Genomic DNA, 17,114 nt, shown 5'->3' on the forward strand with positions numbered 1-17,114 from the left:
CTAGATTGTCAGGCTCAACGGATAGTGATCAGTGGCTCGATGTCTAGCTGGAAGCCGGTATCAAGCAGAGTACCCCAGGGTTCGGTCCTGGGGCCAGTTTTGTTCAATATCTTTATTAATGATCTGGATGATGGGATGGATTGCACCCTCAGCAAGTTTGAAGATGACACTAAACTGGGGGGAGAGGTAGATACGCTGGAGGGTAGGAACAGGGTCCAGAGTGACCTAGACAAGTTGGAGGATTGGGCCAAAAGAAATCTGATGAGGCTCAACAAGGACAAGTGCAGAGTCCTGCACTTAGGACAGAAGAATCCCAGGCACCACTACAGGCTGGGGACTAAGCGTATGGTGTGCGGTTGCTGGTGAGTAGTTGCTTCAGGTTGGGAGGTTGTCTGTAAGCGAGGACTGGCCTGTCTCCCAAAATCTGTGAGAGTGAGGGATCATCTTTCAGGATAGGTTGTAGATCTTTGATGATGCGCTGGAGAGGTTGTAGTTGGGGGCTGTAGGTGATGGCTAGTGACGTTCTGTTATTTTCTTTTTTAGGCCTGTCCTGTAGTAGGTGACTTCTGGGTACTCTTCTGGCTCTGTCAATCTGTTTTTTCACTTCCTCGCTTACAGACAGCCTCCCAATCTGAAGCAACTACTCACCAGCAACCGCACACCATACAACATAAACACTAACCCAGGAACCTATCCTTGCAACAAAGCCCGATGCCAGCTCTGTCCACATATCCATTCAAGTGACACCATCATAGGACCTAATCACATCAGACACGCCATCAGGGGCTCATACACCTGCACATCTACCAACGTGATATATGCCATCATGTGCCAGCAATGCCCCTCTGCCATGTACATTGGCCAAACCGGACAGTCTCTACGCAAAAGAATAAATGGACACAAATCTGACATCAGGAATCATAACATTCAAAAACCAGTGGGAGAACACTTCAACCTCTCTATCCACTCAGTGACAGACTTGAAGGTGGCAATTTTGCAACAAAAAAACTTCAAAAACAGACTCCAAAGAGAAACTGCTGAACTCGAATTAATATGCAAATTAGATACAATTAACTCTGGCATAAACAAAGACTGGGAATGGTTGGGTCATTACACTAATTGAATCTATTTCCCTATGTTAAGTTCTCCTCACACCTTCTATTGGCCATCTTAATTATCACTTCAAAAAGTTTTTTTTCCTCCTGCTGATAAGAGCTCATCTCAATTTATTAGACTTTTCCTGTTGTTATGCATACTTCCACCTTTTCATGTTCTCTGTATGTATAAATATCTCCTGTCTGTGTGTTCCATTCTATGCATCCGAAGAAGTGAGCTGTAGCTCACGAAAGCTCATGCTACAAAAAATTTGTTAGTCTTTAAGGTGCCACAAGTACTCCTGTTCTTTTTGCGGATACAGACTAACACAGCTGCTACTCTGAAACCTGTCATTAATAGGAGCACTGCCACCAGATCGAGGGAAGTGATTATTCCCTTTCATTCGGCACTGGTGAGGCCACATCTGAACGGTCGTGTCCAGTTTTGGGGGCCCCACTACAAAAAGGATGTGGACAAATTGGAGAGTGTTCAGCAGAGGGCAATGAAAATGATCAGGGGGCTGGAGCACATGACTTATGAGGAGAGGCTGAGGGAACTGGGCTTGTTTAGTCTGCAGAAGAGAAGAGTGAGGGGGGATTTGATAGCTGCTTTCAACTACCTGAAAGGGGGTTCCAAAGAGAATGGATCTGGACTGTTCTCAGTGGTACCAGATGACAGAACAAGGAGTAAAGGTCTCAAGTTGCAGAAGGGGAGGTCCAGGTTGGATATTAGGAAACACTATTTCACTAGGAGGATGGTGAAGCACTGGAATGGGTTCCCTAGGGAGGTGGTGGAATCTCCTTCCTTAGTGGTTTTTAAGGCCCTGGCTGGGATGATTTAGTCAGGGTTGGTCCAGATTTTAGTAGGGGGTTGGACTAGATACCTCCTGAGGTCCCTTCCAACCCTGATATTCTGATATTCTATGATTCTATGATTTACATGACCTCATGCAAACATTTTCAAAAGAAAGGGCTTTAAAGAATGTGCCACTGACCCTGCAGGCCCTCAGTGTATGAATCCAGTGTTAGCTGAGATTCCCCGGCATCCGACAGAGGGTGCTCAGCACCTTGCATGATCAGAACCTAAGTTCTTCAAGGAGCTTTGGTATCTTTCAAGGTGAAAAGCACCGTATACCATGAGAAAGCTATGGTGCGGTAGCTGCAGTCATTGTAGTTTTGGTTATTTTTCGTAAGGAGGAAAGAAACGGGTAACTGTCCGCATAACTCAAAGGATAAACTCCCGGGGCATGTGTGATGAGCATACTGAGCCAGATCTGTCTGTCTACTGACTTGTCTTAGGATTTTATAGTGCTGTCCCAGTAGCAGAGCACCTTCCACATAGAATCAATAGCAACAGCAAAGTCCCTAGTGGACTTCGCAGAGTCTCTGGCTCTTCCCCCTGACTGGCATACATCTGCTTAGCTCCATGGAATGCAATGGCCAAGTTACCCCAAAAGAGGTTCTGGCCCACAACACTCCTGGGCAGTCACTACCAGGAAGACATCAACAAATTGCAGTGAATTGACAGGAATTACTTGGCGGAACCAACTTACCAGGAAGGGAGGTAGGGTGAGGGCTGGGAGGGTTTACACACGGGGGAGGGAGAGGAATTCATTCTCAGCTGAACACGGGTGTAGCTAGGAGTCATGGGAAAAAAACAAGCCTTTGGATGCAAGTCTCCTTCTTGCCCACTTCTTCCACTAGTCCACAGTGCCGCTCCCCGCTTCACTTCAGATCCATCTTAAGACCCACTGCTACCGTGATGCCTACAGGAAACTGCCGACTGATAACGGCTATGTAGAAAACTGGTCGTTTGCTGCTATATCTGTGCCTTGATTCAGCAAAGCATTCAAGCAGAGGACTTCAATGGGGACTTAAACATGTGCTGATGCACTTTGATAAGCTGGGGGCGTATTAATTTACACACACATCCTACAGTTAAATGTCTCAGAACCATCAAGGCATGCCCCCGGCTATCCTACGTAACCACTGATTCTTAGCACTGTTATCCACCCGCTCCCACACCAACTACCCACTCTCATTGTTATACCCACTTCCTGTGTCTTGTCTTAAATAAGACTGAAGTAGCGGTGGAGTCTCCCTATATGTTTATATAGCACCCAGCCCTCGTCTAGGTCTTCGGAGCCCACTGCTATAGAAGAATCACCCAATATGAAGGGGAAGTAGAGGAGGAACATTCAAGGTGAGTATTAGGACATTTTCTGTGGGTGAGATCCATTAGTCTGCGGAGTGCTCTCCCAAGGGAAGTAGCAGAAAGCTCATTGTTTAAAACAAAACTAGCCAAAGCCCTGGAGGAAAGTCTGTAGGAACCGATTTTGCATTGGCAGAGGAACGAGGAAGAGGATTCAATGGATCTTTATGCATCTCTACCTTTGATGATTCATTACGCTATTACAAGCAGAGACAAGCCTTAAGCAAATCTCTTCATTTGAATTTCCCTGAATTTTAAGGAGAATATTTGCAATCCGGATCTGAATTTTGCATTCCGAGGTCCATCTCTCAATGGGGAGCTCAGGGTTCTAACAGAGCGTGTAGCCCCGGGACAAACAAAGGAGTGAAAAGCCAATGCCGGCACTCTTCTCTGAGTGCTCTCATCTTAACGCCACCTCCAGGAGGCCTGGGTGCAGGTGGCTTTTAGCTGCTTGGAATTTTCTGTCCGACCGTTTTGATTTAAATTCCGCTTTCTATGGCTGTATTTAAAGATCAGTGCATGGGCTTTTTACAGCAGCCGTAATGAACCCAAAGTTCAAACAGCACATGGTGAGATCAAAAATTGCAGGAGTGGAATGTGTCCTGCAAACACAAAGCATGGCTTTTCATTCGTTATTTTTGCCTTTACAGAGCTATTTTACAAGCTGTTTATTTTCTGATGCAGTGTTGGCAGACATGCGGTCGGAGGAGAATCAATATCAGCACAGTGGGATGTATTTTCTTAAAGGGTTTAGCGGGGGGGCTTTGCTTTTTCAAAGGGGATAATTGAATGTGCTACACACTGTACTTTTGATTTGTTTAACATGAAGCGTGAAATGGGTAGAGCTATGATTCTGTCGATCAGCTTAACTATCCAGCGATTCGCATTGAAACTGGGCACCTTCACGGGGGGAGGGAGGGGTGGCTAGCTCAGGAGATTGGTAATGGAAATAAGGAGCCTTTCACACCAGAGCAGTGGCTCCAATCCATCTAACTCCAGAATGTTCTCTTGCTGTGAAAGGAATTGGGAGAGCGGCTCCTAATCTAGCTCACATCCAGACAAATGACCACACCCCAATAAGATTTCTTAGGCAGAGAGACCAATGGCTGAATGCACAAGGAGACCAAGTTCTTATTGGCAGGGCAGCGTGATGGAGACAAGAACTCCTGTGGGGGGATTAATTCGGTACTGGAGTTTGTAACTGTAACACCGACAGACCCCAGTTGTCGGCAGGTGGGATCGAACCTGGGACCTTGTGAGCTAAATGCACGAGCCTCCACCACATGAGCTAAAAGCCATATGGCTGTAGAGCAGACTCATTAATATCTCTCTCTACGTGGTCTCAGCACCACTAGACGGGACAGACACCACCCCCAGGAGGTGCGTGGGGTTACATACTTCCCCTAGCTGAGGAAGCACGTCCCGAGCATCAGAGACTTCCCAGTGGAAATCCTGGATGAGCCCCCACTTATAATGCCTACAGATCCCTGTCATCGGCAGGGGGGATCGAACCTGAGACCTCTGGAGCTTAGTGCATGAGCCTCTACAGCATGAGCTAAAAGCCATATGGCCCTTAGCTAAGGCTGTAGAGCAGAGTCATTAATCTCTCACTAAGTGTTCTCGGCACCACTCCATGGGACAGAACCTCACGCCCAGGAGGTGTGCGGGTTACATGATGATACCCCAAAGCAAGCCAAATCCTGATGAGAGAGATGGGACCCCCTTTAAAAAAAACATTCTGGGGAGAACTGGGGTGGGGGATTTGGGGCAAAGTAGGTAAGATCTCACACCCACCCCTGAAAGTATTCCTGGATATTCTGCCTACATTTTCCTTAATTTAATCCCAGCATGTCTAGCTCTACCCATCCACATCCCCCTGACTGCGCCTAGGCTTCCCTGACACCTCTCCCCTTCCAATCTCTGTAGGTTCTCCCCTCCCTTTGTTTCTGCCTAGCCAGGTTCTGAAGATAATTGACTATTTGTAGCTTGATCAGCAGCACAGTGCTGAGGACTGTCCTTGGATATTTGGCCCCAATTCGGGATCCGTGATGACAATTTCCTCATCTCTGGGTTCACTGCTACAGCTGGACACACATGAGGTCAGTCCAGTGCCCTCTGAAGGTCTGTTAGATCCCCCTTGTGGCTGTCTTTTACTAGCACTTTGCTGCCTCCTATGTCCAGAACCCTTTCTCCAGAGTCCATCTAACCCAGTGGTTCTCAAACTGGGGGTTGGGACTCCAAAGTGGGTCGGGACCCCATTTTAATGGGGTCACCAGGGCTGGCTCAGACTTGCTGGGGCCCAGGACCAAAGCCCGAGCCCCACCGCCCGGGACCGAAGCTGAAGCCTGAGCCCCACCACCCAGGGCTGAAGCAAAAGCCCCAGGGCTCCAGCCCTGGGGGGTGGGGCTCAGGTTACAGGCCCCCTGCCTGGGGCTGAAGCCCTTGGGTTTCCGCTTTGGACCCCCTGCCTGGAGCAGTGGGGCTTGGGCTTTGCCCCTCCACCCAGGGCAGTGGGGCTCGAGCAGGCTCAGGCTTCTGTCCCCCCTCCTGGGGTCATGTAGTAATTTTTGTTGTCAGAAGGGGGTCACGGTGTAATGAAGTTTGAGAACCCCCTGCTCTAACCCCTTAACCACTGCTGTTGTGTAACCCACTGATTCATCGATTCGAAGGCCAGAAGGGACCATTGTGATCACCTGACCTCGTGCACAGCACAGGCCATAGGACTTCCCTGAATTAGTTACTGTTTGAACCAGAGCAGGACTCCTAGAAAACCATCCCATCTTGATTTTAAAAATGCCAGTGATGGAGGCTCCACCACGGCCCTTGGTAAGTTTTTCCATGTTAATTACCCTCTAATTACTGGTCAACTTTCTACTCACACAAAACCGAACAGCCTTGCCCCAAAGGTTCCCAGCCAATGGGAGCTGCGGGGGAGGCGCTTGGGGCAGTATGCAAAGCCCCCTGGCTGCCCCTACGCATAGGAGCCGGAGGGGGGACATGCCGGCTGCATCCCAGGAGCCACGTGGTGTGGAGGCTAGCAGGGAGCCTGCCTTAGCCCCACTGCATGGCACCACCAACTGGACAGTCAACGGCCCGGTCAGCAGTGCTGACTGGAGCTGGTAGGATCCCTTTTTGGCTGGGTGTTCCAATCGAAAACCGGACACCTGGTCACCCTAGTCAACGTGTGCCTGATCCACAGAAGCTGAGAGTCTGTTACAGCTCGCAACTTGAGACGCTTGCACTTCGGTTCAAGCTGCAGAGACTCCTGCTCGTAGAGGTCCCTTGTTCAATCCCAGCGTTGGCAAAGATAATGGCCGTCACAGTTGCTCTTCTCTGAGTACCCTCCTATTTGACTCTGTCGTGATGGGAAGAAGCGTCACTCTTAACGATGCCTTTAAGTAATTTTCACAGGAAGATGAATGTTTCCTGGATTTATAAAACCTCCCTTCACCCCCATCTTTCCCATGTAAAAACAGATCAATGGCAGGCATATCATTGTGTAACTTCAGTGTGTTGTTTGCTGGGTAGAACAAGCACACGTTGTTTGCGGTATTGTCGCCGCCGTGTTGGTTCCAGGATACGAGAGAGACAAGGTGTGTGAGGTCATATCTTTTACTGGACCACACTTTTGAGCTTTTCTCTTTCAGCAACAAATGTTGGTCCAATAAAAGATATTGCCTCATCCACCTTGTCTCTAACGAGAAGTACAGTCAGTCCCCAGGGACTATAACTCGGCGGATGTAAGGGGCTCACCTTTTTAGCAATGTGACAGACTTGCTCAGCAGGAAGGTAGTCAAAGGGGAAGACGAATCTCCAGTTGAAATTCCCTTCGCCTCCCATAGACCGGTAATGCACGTCGGTCTTCTGTTTGTTCTCCTCGTGGCCAATCATCCAGCTGCAAAATACAAAGGCACTGAGTAATGAAATGAAAACAGGATCTTTGAGCAACTCACTCAAAACTGATGGGTGCACATATAAAGATGACTGAAGGAATGATGATTGGCATATTGCCCATTGGTTGCCTATTGGTTTCCAACTGATGTTGTTTTTTACCTACAAAGTCCTAAATGACCGACCTACATAAGGGAGCCTAACTTTAGCTTTGACAGTTTGGGTCAGTAATTTCAACAGAACTTTCTGTAGGAAATTTTAATACAAAATTATACATTTATTTAGTACAAAATTTAATACAAAATTAGAAGTAAAAAAAAATCTTTGTCATAGAATCACAGACATGAAGGGCTGGAAGGGACCTCAGGCGGTCATCAAGTCCAGCCCCCTGTGCTGAGGCAGAACCAAGTAAGCTTCGATCATCTCCGACAGCTGTTTGTCTAATCTGTTCTTCAGAACCTCCAGTGATGGGGATTCCACAACCTCCCTTGGACGCCTGTTCCAGAGCTGAACTAACTTTAGAGTTAAAAAGCTTTTTTCCTAATATCCAACCTAAATCTCACTTGCTGCAGATTAAGCCCATGACTGCTTGTCCTACCTTCAGCGGACATGGAGAACAATTGATCACCGTCCTCTTTGTAATGTATTTGTAGACATATCTGTACTAGTGATAACACAGGACCATCATGCCTGGCACGATGGGGCCCTGGTCTCTATTGGGGCTTTAGGTGCTTCTCTAATACAGAAAATAATTAGCAGCTTAGCTTCTTGCAAACAAAAGGCCCTGTTATTTATTTGAGGCATTAGGGCCCTGATTGTGATCTATCTCATCTGCCTACTTATAAGGACCCAGCCCATCACCGTAGCCTCTGAGCTCTAGTTAGGAGGCCAACTAGGAGCCATACATAGTCACTAGTCCGGCTTGGGACAGAGGTGCCTTTGTACAACAGGGCATAGTGCCAAGTCACTTGTGTCTCATGTGCAATTGGCCTCACAGGAACCAGTGTCACGCAGGAATGTTGATTACCCCATCTTGGGGGGACAAAGCAAATGATGGTTGGGCAAAGCATTTAGCTCATTTACAGCTATGGGTGATCTGTATGTTTGTTGGGAATGATAAAAAACCAGGCCGAGGGGGTGGAGGTGTTGACCAAACATTAGATATTCCCACTTCCCCAATGCCACCCTGCCCCACTCTGCTAATCCCGAGCTACGAAGCATATGGAACCTCTTGGCTGGAATTGACAACAATGAACTTGATGCGAATACCAGGTAAGCAGTGTGCATTCTGGATTTACAGGAGGAAAATTGGGATTGTAAAAAAGGGATTTACAGTCTGTTTCAAAATCCTCCCTCTTCCTGTTCATAAAACTAAGAACGTACAAAATAAGTAACTCCCTTGGCTGCGATCGCACTATTTTACACAAGATAAAACATAAATGGAGTCAGACAGAGAAGGGAAAACGTGCCAAAGGAGTTACTGCCGGCTGCCACATTTTTGTCCAAGAAAAGGAATTTCAAAAAGGCAGCTATGTAAACAAGACTAACTCTGTATACAATACATGCATAATCCATGCCATGGATGAGGCTGCAGTTGGGCTGGTATCCAGCAATACAACATACCAGCACCTCTCTCAAGTTGCTATCTTGTCCTTCAGAATCTCAGCTGTTATGGTTGTAAAGAAAACCGCAAACATGTGAACTGACTATAGCTAATGCACTGGCGTTTGCAAAGAGCCTGGAACAACAGCTCGCAGAGGTGTGAACTTGCCCCATTTATCTCAGTGAGAGGTTAACTCAGATGCCCAATGAAGATGATATGAATGTTGCAATAGTTAACTGTTTCCTTGCTGATCTGTAACACATTGACACATCGCTAACATAGCCTGAGGTAGCAGGATTGCCTACCCTTTCACGTAGATGTCGCTCATCTTCTCTCCAGTGATGCTGAGGTCATCTAGGATCACGTCTTTGGTGTTCCAGATAATGCAGCGCAAGAAGAACCTGAAATATCCCCACACACACACCGAGACATCAGAATGGAATAAAAACCATGGTCTAAAATGGAAGGAAGCCAAGGCTATATTTAAAGGCAGCTTGTTTGCAGAATAGTTCGGATGCAAAAGGTCTGATCCTGTAACTTTCACTCATGTGAGAAATGTCCATGGGTGTAAAGTCACCCAGGAGAGTTTGGGCTAAGGATGCTTTAGAAGCATATGGCTGTGTGTAATTAGGGCCGGAGAATGCTCCAAGCACTCATATCAACTCTGACGTGTGTGTAACTATTCCCTGGGCAGAAGGTGCAAGGAGCCACTATTTCTTTGTGTAAGTGACCAGATCACATGGTCTGTTCCATCAGCATCCCAGACAGAGAATTCATGCATCAGCAAGAAATAAGAATCAAGTCACCTCTTTGCTCTGCGCGGCGTGATGTTGAATGGAGGTCCAGGCAGACCCAGAGACTTTGGAAACAAGTCTACCCACATCTGTAGCTTTCCCTGTAATGAAACAAACAGCTGTGAGGTCTAGGAACTGGGTTAACGTCACTCTCCTTGTTCGATGTGTTCATGGAAATATTGACTCGAAACAATGGAAGAGCTCAAAGGCAGGAGGAGATTTATTTTCGACAATGGCAGGGAGCCCACTTGTTATTTCAGCAAACAGATCTGGGAGCTGAAGCAAAGTACCCTCCTGGGGAGCACATATGGGGTACGAAACGGCTTTTTAATTTAATGGAGAGAGGCCGAGCAAGAACCGTCTAGCTTAGCTTCCAGCCATTGAATTCTGATTGGAAAGAAGGCCCCCATTTTAAGTAAGGGTGGTTAACCATTGGAACAAACTACCAAGGGAAGTGATGGATTCTCCCTCCATCACTCAATGTCTTCAAATCAAGACTGGATCTCTTTCTGGAAGATACTTGTTAGCCAAACCCAAGTTACTGCGTTCAATACATGGGTATCTGGGTGAAATATATGAGCCTGGGATACAGAGGAGGTCAAAGTAGTTGATCTAATGGTGTGTTCTGGCCTTAAACTCTATGACTGAATCTACCTACATTAGGCCAGATGCTCTGCTGGTATCAAAGGGTGTAGTTGTTGGGAATGGGTGCAAGGAAGAATCTAGGGACATCTGACTCCATTTTCCGGTTGCTGTATATTCCCATGCTGCAGAGATCCTACTGAGATCTGCTTAGAGGCTTGTTTTTCTTTTCTTTTTTTAAGGTTGTCACTTTAACTGTTAAATACCAACGGGTGGTGATAAAGATGTGCTTTCTGTGCAGTGTCAAGGGCATAAAACTTACTGACTTTGAAAATCAGCCCATCACAAATGGCTTTTTTTTTTTGGCAAGAAAAATCTTCTTGCAACAGGAAACAGAAGCAAACTTCGGGCAGGTCTCCACTACCACTTAACCAGATCTAACTTACATCGCTCGGGGTGTGAAAAAGACACCCCCTAAACAACGCACGTTACAGAGACCTAAGCGCTGTCCATACCGGCACTATGTCAGCAGGAGACGCTTCTAGTGTAGACCAGGCCTTTAAAAGACCAGCGTATAACTTACTGGAAACAGGTGCACACATTCTATCTCCTAGCTTTAAAACAGCGGGCCAGGGCCTTCATTTGGGGAACTCCAGTGGAGCTGCCCTGTGGACTCCCAGGGCCCAGTTTCTTCATAACTGATGAGAAGAGCCAGAGTGAATCCTTCTATTGATCCTCAGTACAAATCCTGAGAGGTGCTGAGTACCTGTAACCTGCTTCACTTCCATGGAGCCAGCACTTCTCAGTATTTGGTCCACATTAATTCTGTGGGGATGAGGCAATGGGCAAACTGCCCAAGATTTGGAGGATCCTTCAAGACTTATCCGACTGTCTTAGCTCAGGCTTCTTCCCAAGATTTCTGGTTCTGCTCACCAGGAGAGACCAGAAAAAACAACTCTGCTCATCACAGTTCTAGCCAAAAGCACGAAGCGCCCACACGGGCAATACAATGTTTAGAAAGGAGTTAACAGAACGGTGTTTAGTCTGATTATAAATTCTCCAGGCCAAGGACCAAGTCTTCTGCTGTTGTGTCTACAACAATGTTGTGCAGCCTAGAGGACTGAGCTCTGGGTTCTAATCCTGGTTCATCTACTAACCTGCTGCGTGACCTCAGTCAAGTCCCTCCCTGCACCTCTCTTTGTCCTGTGATCCTTCTCTATTTAGATTGTGAGCTTGTTGGGGTAGACAGTGTCTATCAGTATGTGTTTGTACAGCACCTGATCTCGGCTGGCCTCTCTACATGCTGCTGTAACACAGCAGAGCCCCCTATTGCACATCAGTAAATAAGATTCAGGTGCTATTGTAGTCAGCGTGCTTCACCAGAGGGAATGAAGGGGCTGGAGAGACAGCGTGGCCAGGAAATGCTGCGTCCTAAACCTGACAGCGCCTCTGTGGCCACGAGAAAGTCTTTAAACCCATCCCCGCCTCTGTTTTCCCATCCGCACAGGGCAGCCAATATGCTGCTCCCAGGGTGTTCTAGGCATCACTGTTCTATGGTATGGATGTGCCCATCGTTACTTTGTGGGTTATAAACGAGCGCCAGTCGGAAGAGTTTGGTCAAGGGATCTATTCGGGCATCACCCGCTCACACCAAGGGCCAGCTCCTGCAATCCCTCACTGACAGCAAGGGCATCCATCCAATAGGACTACGCTGCAGGAGGGAGGCTTTGCGGGATCAGGCCCTGATTGGTCCTTGTTTGATACACAGGGGAAGCCTAGCACCCCCTGGTGGCTGCATGCACAAGATGCAGCTGCTCATGGCACAGAAAGGCACTGTCAGGGTCATCAGATGCCTGATCCTTGGCAGCCCAGTATGAACCAGTGATGCATGGCAGACCCTGTGCCAGGGGCACCTTCTGAGCAGGCTGCTGTGGGACCCGTAGAGAAGCTCTGTTTCAGGCTTGGTCACTGACATACCCTGTGGCTCCTACCTGCTCAATTTCAGGCTGCAGTGGGCTGTAGAGAGGCCTCGTCTCCACATGCTCAGGCACCAGGCCCTGCTTCCTCAGCGCGTACAGGGCGAGCCGCTCCTCCGGCGCTCCCAGGTGTGGGTTGGGGGGCTTGCCATCCTCTGCCACAGAGAGATCAGACAGCGAGCGAGGTTACTGAACATGCTCCATGGATCCATCACCAGCCTGGGGCCTGATTCTGATCTCACACTGCGGCTTATCCCTGGGTCTACCCTGGGTCAGTGTGAGTCCAGAAGCCCATCCCATGGGCGCTGTGACAATCTGGGGGGGGCACATGAGCTAGCAGCCTGCTGCTTGGAGCAGGAAGGAGCGGGCTGGAGAAGGGGACCGATGGGGGCATGTTTGGTGAGGGATGGTCAGCTCTGAAAGCCGCAGCCCTCTTTGTCCCACCAAGGCCCACATCTGACGAAAAGCCGCATTGCCGGTGCTGGTTTAGGGTAGAGTGGCTGGAGATGGGAAGGTGAATGGGACCATTTGGGGGAGTTTGCTCAGAGGTCTGGATATGTTTTTGTTAAGGTTTGATTGACATTGTTCAAAACGGGTCAGTTTAACCCATCTTTATAACGTGCCTAGGGCCGCGGAGGAGCACCGCTGAAACCAATGAAATCACGGCTTGTACCTGGGCGAGGGTCTTCTCTCCTGGCATCGCTATGAATAAGGAGCAACTCCACTAACCTCAGCTCTTTCATAGCACTTTTCATCAGTAGATCTCATGGCATTTCCCAAGCTTTACTGTATTTATCCTCACACACACCCGTGAGGGAGGGCAGGGCTCCTGTCCCCATTGTACAGATTGGGAAACTGAGGCACAGAGAGGCTAAGTGACTGGCCCAATGCCACACAGGGAGTCTGTGGCAGATCAAGGAATCAAACCAGGTCTCCCAAGGCCCAGGTTAACATCCTAAGCACTGGAGAGGTGAATCAGGCCCTTAGTGATTACATAAAAACACCCATTCGCAGCTGGATTTTCAGCAGCATTCAGAGCCCAGCAGCTCCCCCTGTAATATTGCTGATCAGATTTTCACAAGAAGCCAGCACAGAATGTTCCTCCATTGTGCTGACCTCTGCTGACAATCTGGCCAATCCGCACACATGTGCACGCACACGGACAATGAATGCCAGAAGCTTCCTACCTTCCGAATCACGTTTCAGTCATAGCTCCCTTCTCCGTACCTTATCCTTGGGAAAAGGTTCATTGTCTGCTCTTATTGGACAAGATCTAACAACAACTAAGGTCCTGGTCTGCTCTGCGCAGACATTAAAGTTCTCACACCATTTTATGGAAGAGGAGGGAGTGTATCTCCAATTGTCCTGAGCCAAAACTTGCTCTTTCCACATATCTATGCATTGATTTGTTGGGAGTCCTCCACTCCAGAGGTGGCTGCATTTCAGCAGAGCTGAGAGTCGGTTCAAAGCACCCTTAGGGCCTTTGAAATGAAATGCGCTATGTCAATATTATTACAGCTCTGCTGCTTTCAGGTGATAGATCCCAGCTTCTTTCTTGGCAGTGCCTTGAAGTGGTTAAACTTCATACACATGGGATTTTTCCCCAAGCCGTGGAAACCTGGCTTGGGTGTGCATGTGTGTGAGGCTCAGAAATAAAAACCTCTCTCTGAAACCAACAATGTGGGGGTTATGAAATAATGGTCTGGGCACAATGCTTGTAAAACCCATGCTCTCGTATTTAATGGCTTCACTTTATGCCCCGCCAGGTTCACATCTGACACTGTTCTGTGCACACAGCTGGTTTCCAGATCTCGCTGAGGTCAAACCCCCAAGCTTTGTTCTGTTTTTGAAGTGATTGCCATTAAAAGAAAGCAAGGTGAAAGGCAGGCTGGGGTGGGGAGAGACGAGCCCCACTCAACTTAACACCTCTCCAGCACTTGGCGAAAACCTGACGCAGAACAGGAGGCTGTGAAGAAGCGGCTGCTTCTTGGCTCCTTCCAAGAGGGGTCTGTGTGGCAAAGCCCTAAAACATTTGAGAGTGGTTTGTGTCTCTGCTCCATACCCAAGGTCGCTGTGCCACTTGTAAATATCAGCCCCTCTGCAAGCAAAGTGCAGCTGGGTGATCACACAACCCTTTGTGCTTGTCAGAGCTCATGAGGAAACTGACACCTTTCAGCGCCCCTAAATATTTGCGTGGTGCGATTTCGCCTGGACAGAAATGCACCATTTTGAGTCCAAAGAGGTGGAATTCCACCCTCCTGGCAAAATGGTAAATCCTGGCAGATTTCAACCATGCACAGAAATACCGTTCATGTGTATACCACAGCAGATTGTCCTCAAAATCAGAGATTTCCACCTGGCTCTAGCTCACATACGTTTGTAGCTACAATGCTATCGCCTTGCAAGCTGTATTAGGATAAAGGTAAGGGTGTGTTAAGCTGGCCTGGTGTATGCGATATTTGTTGCCTTCTAGAGGTCAAACCCAGCAAGTCCAGCAGACGGCTACCTGCACGCTGCGGCAGATTTCCTTCTGCTCAGTGCTAGAGGCCTGCATTTGTGCAGCTGAAGGCCCAGGCTCTAATTCCTCCCAACGAGAGTGGTGTCCATATGGGTTCTGCCAGGGTTTGCTCCAGTTACAGAAGGTATTAAGCTGATGGAAGAGTGGCCTTGTGGTTAAGGCATTGAACTGGAGTTCTGGGTTCAATTCTTGAGTATACCACAGAGTCCCCACAGCACCTTGGGAAAGTCACTTCATCTCTCTGTTCCACCTCTATGAAAGGAACAGGACAATTCTTCCTCTCTCCCACTCTCAGGCTGTCTAATCTATTTAGGCTGTGAGCTCTTTGGGGCAGGGACTGGCCCCATGTGTATGTACAATCCCTAGCACAACAGGGCTTCGGTCTGGGCTGCAGTTCTAGGAGCTGCTAGGAGCAATACAGATTCTATAATGCTGGCCATGTGGGTTTTCATGGAATCACAGAATAGCAGGGTTGGAAGGGACCTCAGGAGGTCATCTAGTCCCGCCCCCTGCTCAAAGCAACCTGATCTGAAGCTCTCACTGTAAATCAGCTCGACTGCTCATCTTCACCCGCCAGTTTCGCTACCCTGTTTCACAAGCTGCCAGTCTCCAGTGCAATAATCGGGGGGCAGGGAAAAGGTTTATGGCTGTGAGGAGACTCCTTTACCGAACTCAGAGAGGACGTACTCCTGCTCCCTGAATACGACCCGGTCTGGCTTGTAGACGGGAGCTTTGCAGTTGCGTTGCAGGGAGAAGAGATGGAGCAGTTGGGAAGGTCGGAGCTGGTCTCGCCACTGGTTGGGTCCAGAACTGAAGTGAGACGTTAGTAAAAACAAAGTGTTGTAAAATACACCCCACCTCCAAGGGCCGCGACTGCTCCACGGGCAACTGCCGGGGTTGCAGCAGAACTACAGCCGGGGGAATGAGGCCGGGATATTTTTTAAAGAAACCCAAACTGAACTCTAAGAGTCAACAAGGAGCTGAGGGTGGAAGAACCACAGTGGGAGAGGGGCTGTTTTGGGGACAGACCGAGGCACAATGAGAAAATGGCCGTACGCTGCGCATTTCTTGAGCTGGCTCCCTGCCTGTGGGTGAATCTCCCCCAGAATAGGCAGAGGAAACCTCAGGCTGAATGTGGCCGTCTCCCAGGGGAGATGGGGGGAGCCCCTTTAGCTGAGATATTTCAAGCTCTAGGGACCGATTGTGCGCTAGGAGGAAGTGACCTGAAAGCCTTGCCCGTCTCGCACGCCTACCGCACGAGGCTGGGACTTCGTTCACTTTTTCCCACATTGGTGCAGCTGGGAAAAGCTGCTGTGGGCCTGGCCTGAGGGCCCCTCCCTTTGAGACACCCAGAGAGAACCTATGGAACCAGCTCCTCTCTCCAGGGGCCGACTCTCCCTCAGCTGCTGTCCCCTGTACCACTGCTGGCAGGCAGGGCAGAGAATCCGGGAACTGTACCGGGCCCCCGATGCCCCCTGCTTTGGTGCAGCCGGCGCTGGGGAAGGCCTTCCAGCAGCACAGCTACACAAACAGCGGCAGTTTGGCTTGAGCGTCCAGCCAAAATTCAGCCCAGTCCTTTATTCCCTATCCTATTAGGCCACCTCGCCCAGGGGGTCTCCACCTTTCCCATACCAGGACCCCCTCCCAGGTAACTAGGATATTGCTCCCCTCCGTGGATGCCACCCCCTGAGTGTGTTATCAAGCCTCCCCTGAAACCTCCCCTAAAGCACTGCCCCCATCCCAATATCTACAGGATCCTGGTTTTGGCAGGGTGACTCCCACATGCTCATGGGAAGCCCTGGGGGTTCTGGGACCAGCCATGCAGGGCCCAGGAGGCATCACATGGCGTGACGGTGACATTCTGACACATCATGCAGAGCTCCCTTGGCAACGCCACTCCCTGGTGTCTCGGTGTGCTGATACCACATCAGATGCAGGTGCCCAGGATGGTGCTGGGTATCTTCCCTCCTTGACCCAGCCACATCTCCCTGACAGGGCAGCTCAGTGCCACCTGGGCTATCGGAAGTACCTACATGCAGTAGGTCTGGGGCAGGCCGCATCGGGCCCCGAATTTGGACAGGAACCGGTTCTCCAGGTCTATGACGGTCTCGCCAATCTTCTCATCCTTCGACAAGAGGTCATAGTCATAGAGAGTAACCTTCAGGTCCTTCTCCAAAGGCAGAGTGCAGGTCAGCTCAAACATCCTGTGGAAACAGGAAGAGCAAGAGATCAGGTCCTGGCCTGGAGTCAGCTGCCTGATTGGCTCCAACCTCCTGACTGGTGGGAGAGGCAGCAAACCAGCTCTTAAGCCCAGCAGCAGCAGCAGCTCAGTGGCTGCTCAAAGCGCTCACCCAGGGCCGTGATAGCTCCTGTGCCTGCTTGTTCCCAGCCTTAATACAGCTAACCCGCTCCTGACCCTCAGCTCCGATTCCTCACCTCTGACC

At 49.2% G+C, this 17,114-nt stretch overlaps 1 protein-coding gene across 11 annotated transcripts in view; it reads right to left on the minus strand.

The window, feature by feature from the left end:
- Window positions 1–17,114, minus strand: part of DYSF (dysferlin) — a 282,294-nt gene that overhangs the window by 29,838 nt on the left and 235,342 nt on the right. For all 11 annotated transcript variants that reach the window (XM_039540940.1, XM_039540938.1, XM_039540935.1 and 8 more), the window contains 6 exons: window positions 16,704–16,874; window positions 15,338–15,480; window positions 12,168–12,307; window positions 9,607–9,695; window positions 9,106–9,201; window positions 7,060–7,201 (listed from right to left, as the gene is read on the minus strand). In XM_039540940.1, the coding sequence (XP_039396874.1) occupies window positions 7,060–7,201; window positions 9,106–9,201; window positions 9,607–9,695; window positions 12,168–12,307; window positions 15,338–15,480; window positions 16,704–16,874 (781 nt within the window). The remainder of the gene's footprint in view (window positions 1–7,059; window positions 7,202–9,105; window positions 9,202–9,606; window positions 9,696–12,167; window positions 12,308–15,337; window positions 15,481–16,703; window positions 16,875–17,114) is intronic.

The sequence above is a fragment of the Mauremys reevesii genome, linkage group 5 (assembly GCF_016161935.1).
Source record: "Mauremys reevesii isolate NIE-2019 linkage group 5, ASM1616193v1, whole genome shotgun sequence".
Taxonomy (NCBI): domain Eukaryota; kingdom Metazoa; phylum Chordata; order Testudines; family Geoemydidae; genus Mauremys; species Mauremys reevesii.